The sequence below is a fragment of the Chenopodium quinoa genome, unplaced genomic scaffold, assembly GCF_001683475.1.
Source record: "Chenopodium quinoa cultivar QQ74 unplaced genomic scaffold, ASM168347v1, whole genome shotgun sequence".
In the NCBI taxonomy this organism is placed as follows: domain Eukaryota; kingdom Viridiplantae; phylum Streptophyta; class Magnoliopsida; order Caryophyllales; family Amaranthaceae; genus Chenopodium; species Chenopodium quinoa.
Genome location: NW_018742879.1, coordinates 547158 through 561336, shown reverse-complemented (window position 1 = coordinate 561336; position 14179 = coordinate 547158). Strand labels below are relative to the sequence as shown.

The following is a 14179-nucleotide window of genomic DNA, read 5'->3' as shown; positions in this document are numbered from 1 at the left end:
GACGATGAGAGGTGAATACGAAGTAGTATAAAAGTTAAACTAGGTGAAGTAAAAAAGAACGGAGGAATTACTCTATAATTTAACTTACCCTTGTAGTTTTACACCGTGTTTAAAATAGGACAACGGGGTAGATTTATTATTATTTTTTTTTTCTACGTATACTGGGAATCCTTCCAAAGAAACTTAACAATGGCAGCGCCTGGAAAATGCATATTGGTTTCAGGTGCCCCAGTAAGTAACACTTCTTTTTTTTTTTTAATCATTTAAATTTCATCAAATTATGAGCTTAAATTAAATATTTCATCAATTCTATTAAATTCTTGTTCTATGATTATCAGGGTGTAGGAAAAACAACTTTAATAATCAGAGTATTGGAAAATCTGAGAGCTTTAAACCCCAATTTGAAGGTCCAAGGTTTCTATACTCGTAAGTAATTCTATCCAATTATGCTACCCTTTTCTGCAAATTTTTGATTGAAAGTAATAATTTTGATTAATATGAAACTTTTTTAACATTGAAATGATTGTGTATTTGGGAAGGTGAGATTAGGCAAGGAAATGAGAGGGTTGGTTTTGAGGTGGTAACTGTGAATGGTCAAAGAGGTACCCTTGCTTCTATTAACAATCCCAGGTACAAACTTTACCAACCCTTTTAAATTTGTGTGTGTAGACTGATATAATGTCGGGTAATGATGTAGACGGTATTTGATGACATGTTCTAGGATTCGTCCCAAATGACTTTAATCAACTAAGCTGGTTCGCATTCTCAGGGGCTTTTGAACAATTTTTGTGATCTTATTCCCAATTGTGACAATTGAATGGTTATATTACAGCTATATGCTCAATATTTGCAAGTTAAGGGTTTTGAATGAGAATAATGTCAGATCATTCTTCATATAAAAAGGGATTTTAGTCTAGTTTATTACGGAGTCAGTTATCATCACCATGTCAAATTGAGTTTGTGAACCCAGATGGCCAAATGAGATGTATAATATGGGGTTCTATATCTTCATATTTGGTGAATTTCCCTTTTTATGATGAACTTTGGTTTGAATATGTTGGGGTCTTTCATTGCTTGATATTGTTTGAATTTCAACATGAATGCCTTCTTGATTGTTTGAATATAGACTCAAATTCCTGTAATTTCGAAAGCATGCAATCATCTGTGAATTGGTGAAACAGTTGTATGGACATTTCACTTATAATTATTACCTATGCGCGATTCTCAGTTGTAGATGAAAAGGATAACAGTTTCTGTGTTTTCCGACTTCCTTGTGAAATGATTGTTTGTTGGGAATTATACTTTGCCTCTCCTCTATCCCACCAAATGATATAGGAATTCGAAGGATACAAACTGGTAACCCATAAGCCCAAGCAGGGTAAAACAAGAAATCTCTTTTTTTTTTGTCGAAAATTGGGAGCACCACAGCGTTAAACTGCCTATATGTTCATGTTAAGCTCTGCCTTAATTGTTTGTTAAAGAATTTCCCTATTATTCTGGCCTCATGGAATAATGCCTTTCACATCTAACACATTTTTTGTACTGTGGCAGCCCTGAATCTGCACGGTGGCCTACTGTTGGAAGATATCGGGTGGATATAGCTTCTTTTGATAATGTAGCTTTGCCTGAGTTGCAGGTAACTTGCACTGTCCTACCTCTTCTGTCGGGAGAAAATGAGTTTTTTTTTTTTTTTTTTTTTTTTCCCAAGACTACTTCAAATGCGATATAACTATCCAGTGAAATTCTCATTACACGATATAATAAGCCTTACAAAGTTGCTGCTTGGATTATTCGTGTAATACTTGTGTGAAAAATTGAAATTACATCTAGTATATTATTGCTGAATATTTGACTGGTTTAAAGTGTTTTAAATCTGTTTTTTTCATAAAATCTTGACGGAGGGAATTTCCTATCTTATTTCTGATTAATCATAATAGGTAGCCTTGTATTTCAAGTGCTGACTCTGAAACCGTTTTTAGGTTTAATTTTAAAAAAAATTTACTCAGTAACAGAGTATCTTATGATAACAGCAACCACAACTATCCGTAATTACCTTTTGTTATTTGTTTAGTGATTTATCTGCGTCATCCAAATTTTGACAGCCAAAATGTGTCTTGCCAGATTAAAGAAGATACAGACCTGTTTGTTATCGATGAAGTTGGTAAGATGGAGCTGTATAGTTCATCATTCTTTCCTGCAGTCTTGAACCTCTTGAACTCCAATATCCCTCTCTTGGCTACAATACCAATCGCAAGACATGGCCGAGATATACCCGGAGGTATGGTAGCTAGTGACTTAAGCTTCTTTGTTCTCTGACGAGTCATACTGTCATTTATGTACTCTTAATTCGTTCTATATGTGTTATCATCGGCTTTCGACATTCAAAGTTGCTTTCATGAAATTTGCAAATCCTTTACGTTGTTATTGACATGTATGCAGTTGCAAGGCTGAGAAACCATCCGGGGGCAATCATCTACACGCTCGACCCTAATAACAGGGATACATATAGGGAAAGGGTTTACTCTCACTTGGTTGATCTATTCGCTAAGAATTAGAAGTTGCAGACTTGGTGATGTCTTTGGGGATCAAAAATGGTGTTGAAATGAAAGCTCCAATTTGTTCTTTGTTTTATTTTCTTGGTGGTGTGTTCAATTTTTAATCCTTTGATTATAGTCCTTACTGATGGTGTATGTTGTTTATATGAAAAAAGATTTGAGAATGCATTATAGGGATAATAAACGTCAAACTAAAGAAATAGAGGTTGTAAATTCTTCAAATCCGTATTATTAAAGCAATGTATGTATAAACAAGAGACATAAGAAGCGTTAACACTCAACTTTTAGGGATTGTTTGGCATCATTTTTTGTTTTCGGTTTTCTGTTTTTTTAAAATAAAAAACCAAAAAGGTGTTTTCACTTTTTTGTTGTCAGTTTTCAAAATTATTATGGTTTTAATAAGCTTAACTGATTTTTGATTCATTATATGAAATCTATCTTATAATTTTGAAAAATAAAAAAACCAAAAAACAAAAACCCACAACGATGCCAAAAGAGTCCTAGCTATGTCATACCATGCTAAGCTTGGTCTAGGGGGAAAGATTAAGGTTATGGGTTCAATGATTTCAATTCAAAAAAAAAAACTCTTAGATATGTCATATTGTATGGCATGTCACAAACTCATGTTATTAATTATTATGCCATATTGCCACACCCTCATTTATGTTATAAGAAAAATTACTAACTCCGTTTTTATTATCTGCAACAACCGTACCGGTTGCGGAGGCCAAGGTAAAAGTTCCTAAGCATGATTATTGAAATACAAGGGCATGTACTTAAGCACTAATCCAATTAAAAAAAAAACAAAAATTTATCAAACCACTTATATCCAGAATCACCACCACCACCGAATCCACCGTAAACCACCACCACCGAGCCCACCGTAAACCACCACCCAGCCACCATCACCACCACGAACCCAGTCACCACCACCACCACGAACCCAGACCCACGCCACCCCACGAACCCAACCCACACCACCCCTGCAAAACAACCAGCGCCATCCAGCCACCACCACGAACCAGACCCACGCTACCCCACGACACCAAACCCACACAACCACCACCACGAACCAGACGAACCCACCCCAAAACCACCACCTCCAACCGGAAAAAATCTAACACCATGAATCCCGCCCCTAAAAAAACCAACCCAAAGATACAAATGAAAAACCATTACCTTCTCTATCATCAATTAAAGCTTTATTTGGTCAAATTTAACCATTAAAATTCTAGATCTAGAATTTTCATGGTTAAATTTGACCATAAAACCTTCAAATTTGAGCTTTAGTGACAAGACTGAAACAAAAGGAGAAGGAAGAGAGAGAAAGCGGAGACGACGACGACAAGCATGACACTTATAGGGCGACTTCCGGCAAAGGTGGTGGTTGAATTTGAGGGGAGATGAACAAAGAGAGGGGGAATTTATGGGTAGATGTAGATAGAGTGGAGATCGGTACGGTGGTAGTAGTGGTGAACTGGTGGTGGTGTTTGCCATTGAAGGTGATGGTTGAAGGAGATGGTGAGAAATAAGTGAGAATGAATATACAAGGGTTGATTGGGGTTATTAATCATAGTTAGATTGTAGGTTAGAATATAATCAGTTTTTTTTAAGGGTAATATGATAATTTTACCATTACTAAACTTACTATAAAAGGAAAAAAAACTTGTTGCAAATAATATGAAACACTCACTTTTAGTAATTGTTGCAAATAATAAAAAACGGAGGAAGTATAAATAATAATCTCAACTTTGCCGTATTTTATTACAATAATCCAAACTTTGGATTATTCTGGAATAATCCGAACTTTGGGGCTGTTGATTTTCTTCAGAAAACCCTTGACGCCGACCACCAGCCACGAAATCGGACAGCCACTCCATGACGCCGGCCGGTCGGCCAAATGCGCTGGTTTTCCCCTGGAAAACCCCTTACCACCGTCTCCAACCCTTTCCCCTTCTCTCGTTGTCTAATTGCCCCAACCACGAAACCCCTTTTCATTTTCTCTCTACTCTCAATTGCCCCAACCACGAAATTCGGCCACTTGTACGCCGGCCGCTCGCGAAACTCCCTTGAAACCCTTCCTCTACTCTCGAAAACACCTAAACCACCTCCGAAACTTCCGTTTTTGTGGCTGGAGACTACGATTTTAGGGTTTCGTGGCTACGATTTTGGGGTTTCGGTGGCTACGTGCGGGAATGGGAGGGGGTTTCGGGGAGGGAGGAAAACAGCGACGCAAGGGGTGGGGGAGACGCGGCGGTTCGACGAAGGAAGGGGCGACGGGTGTGGCTGTGATGGTGGATGTTAGGGTGGACCAATGGGGGAAGTTGATTGGTTTTCGTTTTTTTTTAAATTTTTTTGGACCAATCAGGACTTAACACGTGTATGTCAAGCCTTATATAATAGGTCATTGACTTTTGTTGACCGATTAGAGATTGAAGAAAATCAACAGCCCCCAAAATTCAGATTAATCTAGAATAATCCAAAGTTGGGATTATTGAAACAAAATACGTAAAAGTTGGGATTATTATTTCTTATTTTTCCTATGTTATATTCACATATGTTAATTCCAGAAATGAAAACCCCAATCATTCGAAATTGTTGTTATATTGGTTTAATTTTATTAAAAAAAACAATTAATTAATATCGCAATGAATGTCAACTTGATAAAATTTAATTTCAAAATTAGTATTATCAAACTTGAAATTATGAAAATTATAGCATTTAATTTGCAAACATCTAGTGTAAAGTCATAATTGATTTTAACTCCAAATTCATCCAACAAACTTTAACTCGGACGTTTTAGGAAACTAAGCTTCCCGAAGAAAATAATTACAAATTTGGTTGCGTGGCAAAAGTATTTACAAAAATAAGCTTCTGGGGTAAACCGCTGCCTCGGGCAGCGTTTTACCCTCTATTTTTTTTAAAAAAAATTCTGCTACAAAAACGCTGCCCCAGGCAGCGTTTTTATAGTTTGACTTTTTTTTTCCTCGTTTATTTTTTTTTAAAATTAATTAAAAAAAAAGGCAACAGCATAAAACGCTGCCCCAGGCAGCGTCTTATGCTTAAACATAAGACGCTGCCCCAGGCAGCGTCTTATCTTGTTAATGAAACGCTGCCCCAGGCAGCGTTTCTGTCTGGTTGTAAAACCAGAAACTCGAGCTTCGTTTTCAATCACGTTTGCTCTTCATTCCTTCGCCTCCTTCGCAATCCTCTTCCTTCCCTTCCCAAATTTCCTCTTCAATCCTCTTCAACCCAATTTCGTATTACATCCAATTCAAGGTATGGTTAAATATTAGTTGAGTATTTACAAATTGTTCGTTATGTTTGTTGAATTCTTGAATTGTTGGTTAGTGTTGTTGAATTATTGAATTGTTGGATATTGTTGTTGAATTGTTGGTTAGTGTTGTTGAATTCATGAATTGTTGGTTAGTGTTGTTGAATTGTTGGTTAGTGTTGTTGAATTATTGGTTATTGTTGAATTTCTTGAATTGTTGAATTTCTAGGGTTTATGTTGAATTTCTAGGGTTTATGTCGAAGCATATAATCGCCGATTGCATATTTACCAGGTCACAACTGAAAGGGGGGAGCGATTTGGTTGCAAGGGAGGTCATAAGCATACGGTTAACTTTCAACTTCTGACGTGTACGTGCAACAAACCGAAGATATTCCATCTCCCATGTTCTCACGTTCTAGCCGTTTGTGCGACGTACTCATTGTCAGAGCGTCCATGGGTAGACCCTTCGCTTCAATCAAAGGCCTACACCGACACGTATGCAGCCCAATTCTGGCCTATCCCCTGTGAGACAACTTGGGAGCAGTACGTCGGCCCGAAGATCATTGCCGACAGCAGCATGGTTCGTGGGAGAGGGCGACCGAGGTCAAAACGCATACGCAACGAAATGGATGAGACTAACCGGCCACCCACCAGATGCAGCAGATGCCATCAGCAAGGTCACAACAGGACAACGTGTCCAGCCAGAACGACGTAGAACATTACTTTTGAGTTGTTATTTGGTTTGCTGTAACAGATAAAACAATAACATTTGCTGTAACAGATAATACTTGTTAAATCATATTTGTGTTAGCTTGGCTACGAGAGACCTTTGGCGAGCTTCATCACGGTGCTGATGACGCCGCCGTTCAGAGACACGCCCGAGCTTACTTGTTCTTCTTGGTCGCTTCCTAGATCAATTGCCCCGGATAGATGAATCGGGATAGTGTTAGCTTAGTTATTTCATGTAGTAAAATTTTTGTATAGATTAGGTATATAACATTTACATTTCTAATATAATAAATGTTTTTCGGTCAACATTTGTGTGTTATGTTCTTTGTTTCCCAATATGTTTTGATTTATGTATATATTGACTTGTCAACGTTGGTGGTGGAAGGTAGTGGTGTGAGGTGGAAGGTTGTTGGAGGTGGTGGTGGTGGAAGGTTGTTGGAGGTGGTGGTGGACGGTTGTTGGAAGGTGGTTGTGGTGGTGGGAGGTCGGGGTGGAAGGTGGTGGACGGCGGTGGAGGAAGGTGGTGGAAGGCGGTGGAAGCCGGTGGAAGGCGGTGGTGGAAGGTGATGGTTGGAGGTGGTGGTGGAAGGTGGTGGTTGGAGGTGGTGGAAGGCGGTGGTGGTGGAAGGCGGTGGTGGTGGAAGGTGGAAGGTGGTGGAGGTGATGGTTGGAGGTGGTGGAGGGCGGTGGTGGAAAGGGGTTGGAGGTGGTGGAAGGTGGTGGTGGTGGTGGAAGGCGGTGGTGGTGGAGGGCGGTAGTGGAAAGGGGTTGGAGGTGGTGGAAGGAGGTTGGGGGTGGTGTTGGAAGGATGTTGAGGGTTGGGGCAAGAAACTGGTTTGGTGCTGCCAACCAGGTAAAACGCTGCCTGGGGCAGCGTTTTACCTGTAAACATATACAGATAAAACGCTGCCCCAGGCAGCGTCTTATGTTCAAGCATAAGACGCTGCCTGGGCCAACGTCTTATGTTTAAGCATAAGACGCTGCCTGGGGCAGCGTTTTATGCTGTTGCCTTTTTTTTTAATTAATTTTTAAAAAAAATAAACGAGGAAAAAAAAAAGTCAAACTATAAAAACGCTACCTGGGGCAGCGTTTTTGTAGCAGAATTTTTTTTTTTAAAAAAAATAGAAAGTAAAACGCTGCCCGAGGCAGCGGTTTACCCCACAAGCTTATTTTTGTAAATACTTTTGCCACGCAACCATTTTTGTAATTACTTTCGTAACGAAGCTTAGTTTCCTAAAACGTCCCTTTAACTCTAACTCATCACTACTGACTACTGAATAGCAGGTAATTCAAATTATCCAATTGCAAATTTTGTTCATTTTTTTTTCTTTACATAATTACTTTTGTGTATCACCTTGTTGCTTTAATTTTACTAATTTTACTTCTTAATTACTGCTGTATGTTTAGGGTTTGTACTTTTTTTTTTAATTGTATTATAATACTAATTTGATTTTTGCTTTTCGTTCATAAACTAGCAGTTAATTCCGATTAATGTGATGTTTTCTTGATATTAAGATTAATTCGAATTAATTGTTGATGTTATGATGATAATTTGATGATTGGGTAAATTTGGTATTTGTTTCAATTTTTTTTTTTAATTGCAAAACAATAAGATTACAAAACTTCTGCCAAAATCTGTAATATTTGGAATGGTAATAAAGTCATTGTTAATTTGTACTGATTTGGGAAATTCTTATGGCATCAAAGATGAAGGATAAGAGTTAAGATACTTCGTATTAGTTTTTTGGACTATGGTATTGGTTTTATGTGATTAATTTATTTCATGGCATATTCGATGAAATTTCTTATATGCACTCAGGAATATAGTGCCTTTCTTATGTTTAAAATTTTCTTTTGTAAAATTTCTGATTCCGCCACTACAGAGACAAATACAGTGCACATTCTGAGAGATACAGAGAAGCGGAGTAGGTATGGCTGCTTTTGCTTCAATGAAAGAGACCCCATCACCAGGCATAGAAATTTCTGAGGAATGCATCAGAAGTATTGTAAACATTAAAATTAAATCATCATTTTTAATCAAAAACTACTAATCACCTCCAAACATCATTATCTGCTAACAATTTCACTAGCCTTTAAGCTTTATTAAGGTAAATTTTTGAGACTTCATCAGTAGTTTGGATTTGTTGAATAATGCTTACTTGGCTCCCAAGAATCCAAAAACCAAAATAAAGATCGAGCTAACCGGGACAATTGGCAAATAAGCAAATAACCTAAAACTATACAAGGATAAGAAGCTGCCAAGGAGGCATAAGAACCTTCATTGCAAAAGTTATGCAACTTCCTGAGATACTTAAACTACCAAAAAGTACCAAAACAGAAGCCAGCATTCTCCTACACCGGAAATACTAGTATATACTAGCCAAATAAGGGTAAAAGGCTTCAAGAACTCCTATAGATCAAAAGACTAAACCTACTGCAACTCTAGCTAATCTATTGTATCAACTTCACCAAGAAGTTGTGTACAATCTTCATTTCAGGCTAAAGATGCAAGTTTTTGACAGTTGAGCTCCTAAAGAACTTCATCTCTATCAGTAGCAACAGCAGCTTCAATAGATTTCTCAGCAGAAGCAACTTGATTCTCATCAAGCTGCTCCTCATCATTCTTATCAGGCTGCTCCTCTTTATTCTTTTCACCTTCTGTCTCATCCTCACTTTCAGCAGCTTCAATAGATTTCACAGCAGAAGCAACTTGATTCTCATCAAGCTGCTCCTCATCATTCTTCTCAGGCTGCTCCTCGTTATTTTTATCACCTTTTGTCTCATCCTCACTGTCAGAATCATCAGATTCAGCTCCTGACCACTCAGCAGAATAGTCAGAGCCTTCATCATGTGGGGCTGCTGCTATCTCTTCAGCTGTTAAATCAACCACCTCAGCTCCATCATTCAACTCTTTTGGTGTAGCACCAGCACGTCGAGTCAAGATAAGATAATGTGCTACTGAATTGAATCCTGATTCAATGACCTAAAAAAGGAACATTAGCCCTCAGGGCTCAGCAAGGGTCTGCACCTCAAATATGTAAGAATGGAACTTTCAAAATCATGCTTCCCTTCAGAGAGCAGTTTTTTAGATTGAGGCAACAAGTCACGGATGCACATAACAGGTTAAGTAGGATTGGGCATGGGAAGGAAAACAAGCAAACATGCATGGCTTAGGTCTCCCATAAGTTTATATTGTGATTTATTTTCTGATAGCTTAGTCTTTTAAGCATTGGTTATTTATAATGTGATGTTCTATCAACAAATTGTTGGGCATGCATATTGGCCATTGAAAGCCTTAAGATTGGGTTTTAATCTCCAGATTCTCCACTAACGGTGCTTCAAGGGTAAGGATTTTCTTACCTCCCTACTCTCAAAAGTCTATAACCCACTAATCTGGATTGGATTGACTATGAGAGGTGCGGAGAAAATCAAGTCAAAAAGAATATGAACTAATTAATATTAGATTTATATACATATTAAAATTAGGAGATTTTAGACAAAGATCAACATATAGTACTTCCTAGTTCCTACATTATTCCTATTGTCTGCTGGAATTGGTCCTAAGGTTTACCTCCCTCTCTCCATTGTAATATAAGGTTGTTACAAACAAACTAATAAAGGATTCAAAGATATAGATCCGTTTTTAGATAGTAAATTTGCTTATTTTTTACTCCTTGATATTTTAGGTCACGGACTTGTGAGAAAACGTACCTAAACTCCTCCATGCATGTATCTTACTTTTGAAAAAAATAAATAAAATAAATAAAAATAAAGGATTCATGTGCTCAGATCCTTCCTCTCAATTTTCTCTTATCCAAACAAAAAAACTAATAAAATATTCATGTGCTTTTATCTTTAAAACATGGATAACCAATATGTTAATCGTGCATATTAGATTGGCAAAAGTAAGAGGAGGTTACACATTGTTGGCATGTGTAATCTATCCAATTTTCTTTCTCATAATCATCTCTACCAATTTTGTTTGTTAGCAAATACATTGTTTAATTTTAAATTTACATCTCAAACCTAAATTTAAATACTTAAACTTGTATAATGTACGCATGCGAAACAAGTTTAGTCATTCCAGAATCATGTGAAAGTTGCCAATAAGCTTAGGCAATTTACTCGTACATGCAAAAATGAATAAAAAGTCTTAAACTTTTGATTTTTTCATTTGTAATTATATATATACGTACTAGCTTAGATATTGACTAAAAGACAAATTAATTATATTACTAGCTGAAGCCAATCTAGAATAAATAAATACTTAAGAGTACATAAAGAAATAAAACTAAAAGCCAAATTCATCTATAGTTCATAAAATATATGAAAATTATAATGTTCAAAGCATTGACTCCATCATTTCCAGGGCCAAATACTAGTTTACTTTGAAAAATATGATTGATGTCCATTCATCCACGTCTCCAACACTAATACTCGTATGCAATATTGAACCTTCAAATCCACAATTCCCCATATGATGAAAACTCAATAGGCTAAATACTAATTATGCAATGTTGGACCATCTATATTAAAAGTAGTTAATGGTCTTTAAATGTGTAACGAGTTATTGATTTGGGCGATGGCCCGAACCATTATAAAATTGCAATTTTGATCAAAATTCAATTTAAGTGGGTTAATATTAAACAATATTAATAAGTTACAGAAGATATAATAAGTATTATTTTATATATTTTACATCAATTGTATAATACAAACCTTCATTATTTTTATAATACTACTATATATTATAAGTGTGATTGAATGCAAAAAACTAATGAAAGGAACTCAAAATTTTTTAAAAAACTTTCTTGAAAGAATATTTTTTAATTTATGATAATTAATGACATAAACATTAACCAAATATATAACATTTTTTTTTTTTGACAAAAACCAAATAAATAACATTACTTGTGGTTACGTGACGGATCGTGCTATAACAATGACCAAAACTTTCACATATAATTACAAAAAGTAAATTAATTAGCCAATTATCTATAATGAATAGTATATCAATATATAACTATTATATATTCTATTAATATATATGGGTTTAGGGTCATAACATAATCGTGCACAGTCAAAATGGGAAAAACATTTAGAATCACATAAAGTATAATATTATATGGGATCATTACGGTTACTAATTAAGGTTTTATGGTTTACCATTAGGGTTTAGAGTTAAAGTTTAGGGTAGTAAGGTTTATGATTTAGGGTTGATAGCTTAAGGTTTTAGGGTTAGGGTTTAGGGTTAGGGTTAGGGTTTAGGTTTAGGGTAAGGGTTTAGGTATAAGGTTCAGGGTTTAGGGTTAAGGGTTTAGGGTTTAGGCCGGGCCCACTAATATAAACTTTTCAGCCCATCAAAATAAATCTTGGAGACCCATTTATAGTAATGGGCCCTGGCTAGCCCACCACTACTGTCTGGGTCCATTTCTAGGTAAGACTAAACATGAATTGGATACTATTGGAAATTAATTCATTACTTGTATGTAATCTGTAAATACGCTAGATTTTGGACACCTTTTTTTTATTGGAAATTGTGAACACCCTTTGCTAAGTTGCAACACTTAATTTTGACATATTTACAACATTATAAGAAAAAATATCGAGATATGATCGAATTCATCAAAGTGAGGTTTTTATAATATTTTTCGTTAATCTAATTGTTAATAAAGAATATATATTTAATTATTAGTTGAAATTATTTTACAAAAGAGCTATATTTATCAATTTTCTTTTCATATGCAATCCACAAATTCCGAATTTGACTCATAATCTCCTCACTTGAATATCATTGATAATAAAAGAAAATTTAAATAAATAAATAAATAAAATCTTCTCACTTTTTTGGAGGACTCCTCACATTATTTGATCTCTTATACCTTTCTACTTGAATATAATTGATCTCTACTTGTGACGCTTTCTTTGACCATGGTTATTGACTACGTTTACATACTAAAGACACCTTCATTATCAATATCTAAATAATTGTCTCTTTCATATAATCATATATGAAGTTGAACTTTTAGATTTTATCTTAAAAAAAAAGGTATTTTGATAAATAATTATTACCATGTGCTTTTAAAATTTTCACATGCATTCTTAATTTCCACGTGTCAAATTACTTTCCATGATCAATTATCAAATACACGCAATGTCTCTCTTACATTAGCTATAAAGTTTTGTGAAATCACAAATTATCATTGTGTTTGGTTCATCAAGTTGGAATGGATTGATATGAAATCTCATAGTAGAGAGCAATGTTCAAGCACTCAACAGTCACACTATCAACAAGTTTGCAAAAAAGAGTAGGAGAATCAAAGATAATTCTAAGAGGTCTAAATTGAACCTTGGAGTGTAGAATATTAATTGAATCCCATCCCTTTGTCCAGCGGCAGCGGCTGCAGTTACATATGCCTCGACAAGCAGGGCATGACCAAGTTGGATTTTGGCGAGCTTCCAGAACATTTTCTCCATACGTAGTGTAGCACAAGCACAACTTAGGACAGTCACTCAAAAATAAATGTAAAGCCAACAAAGATAAATGTAAGTTAATAACTTTACAGTATTCTCAGTCATTAATCAATCAAGCTTTTAGAGCTTGAAAACAAAGCAGTGATTCGAAAGATCAAAAACCATACATATCAACTGAGAAAAGCATAGCCATCAAACGTTAGAATACAACAGATGCAAGACAAAACCGCGTCTACAAACACTTCCAAAGGAAAAAGGCTGATTGCCTATAGAAGCATCACTTATACAGGGTTGTGCAAGATTATATAAACATCTTCTACATAATGTGAAAAAATTCACCAATTTCCAAAAAGTACTAAATCTCAAGAAACTATAAACTTGTTTTTTTAACCCCACTATTTTTCAACCCCTAAATTATTGATCGTATGCATGCCTAACACATCATACAATAAAGCACTCTTTCTCTACACCTTAAGATGAAAACACAAAAGGTGAGTAGCAATCGTCAATATGCAAAATTGGCCGGGCATTTGTAGCGTATAATTTCATTCCTAAGAGTATTATCTGGTAAGTTAGGGATTGAAAATCAATTGTACACATAGAGTGAAGCAACAATCACCTAGTGTACAAGCATTCTCCACATATCTGCCCCTAGGGGGTCCAACATTTACTGCAATAGGTAAATTTCCCGGCACGCCTTTGCCTGCAACCACATGAATCATTGAAGCAATCAGCAAATCTAAAAACTCAATACAATTTAATGATCAAATTTAACTTTAGAACAAACCCAAACAAGTAAATTCAAAACACATGATATCTCTAGTTTAATAAAAATGACCTGCATTGGTGACAAGGTGGCCTTTCAAGATCATAAACCAGGTCACCATCCTCGCCTAGGCTATCAGCGTCCAAGGTCCAAATCGTCTCGCAATCACCCAAAAGCTTTTCATCTTCTTCAGTATAAACCTCGGTCGTCCATTCTTCCGGGATCGAAATTCCCATCTCTTTCAATGACCTCTTAGTCTCCATATCCTTCAACCTGCAAATGTTTACCATCAAAATCAATAATCCGAACTTACTACTTAGTTACAATTAATCAAGCATCAACCCAGCAAACTACTTTTTATGGATTACACCAATCGTACAC

At 36.0% G+C, this 14179-nt stretch overlaps 1 protein-coding gene across 3 annotated transcripts; it reads left to right on the top strand.

Moving 5' to 3' along the window:
* The first annotated feature begins 60 nt into the window (after positions 1-60).
* Positions 61-2848, top strand: LOC110726350 (cancer-related nucleoside-triphosphatase homolog). 3 transcript variants are annotated; one of them, XM_021905819.1, is made up of 6 exons: positions 61-231; positions 339-426; positions 550-630; positions 1552-1636; positions 2122-2278; positions 2440-2848. In XM_021905819.1, exons 1-6 carry the CDS (start codon positions 207-209, stop codon positions 2553-2555), a joined length of 552 nt encoding a protein of 183 aa, XP_021761511.1. In that variant the 5' UTR covers positions 61-206; the 3' UTR covers positions 2556-2848. The 3 variants fall into 3 exon arrangements, with proteins under 3 accessions (XP_021761511.1, XP_021761510.1, XP_021761512.1); XM_021905818.1 differs by having other exon boundaries at positions 540-630; XM_021905820.1 differs by lacking the exon at positions 550-630.
* The last annotated feature ends 11331 nt before the right edge of the window (positions 2849-14179 follow it).

Bases quoted from the DNA above. Each gene is read 5' to 3' on its own strand.
- LOC110726350 (XM_021905818.1), top strand. From the start codon at position 190: ATGGCAGCGCCTGGAAAATGCATATTGGTTTCAGGTGCCCCA. The intron at 427-539 runs GTAAGTAATTCT...GTATTTGGGAAG, and splicing joins GGTCCAAGGTTTCTATACTC to GTGAGATTAGGCAAGGAAAT. The intron at 631-1,551 runs GTACAAACTTTA...GTACTGTGGCAG, and splicing joins GCTTCTATTAACAATCCCAG to CCCTGAATCTGCACGGTGGC.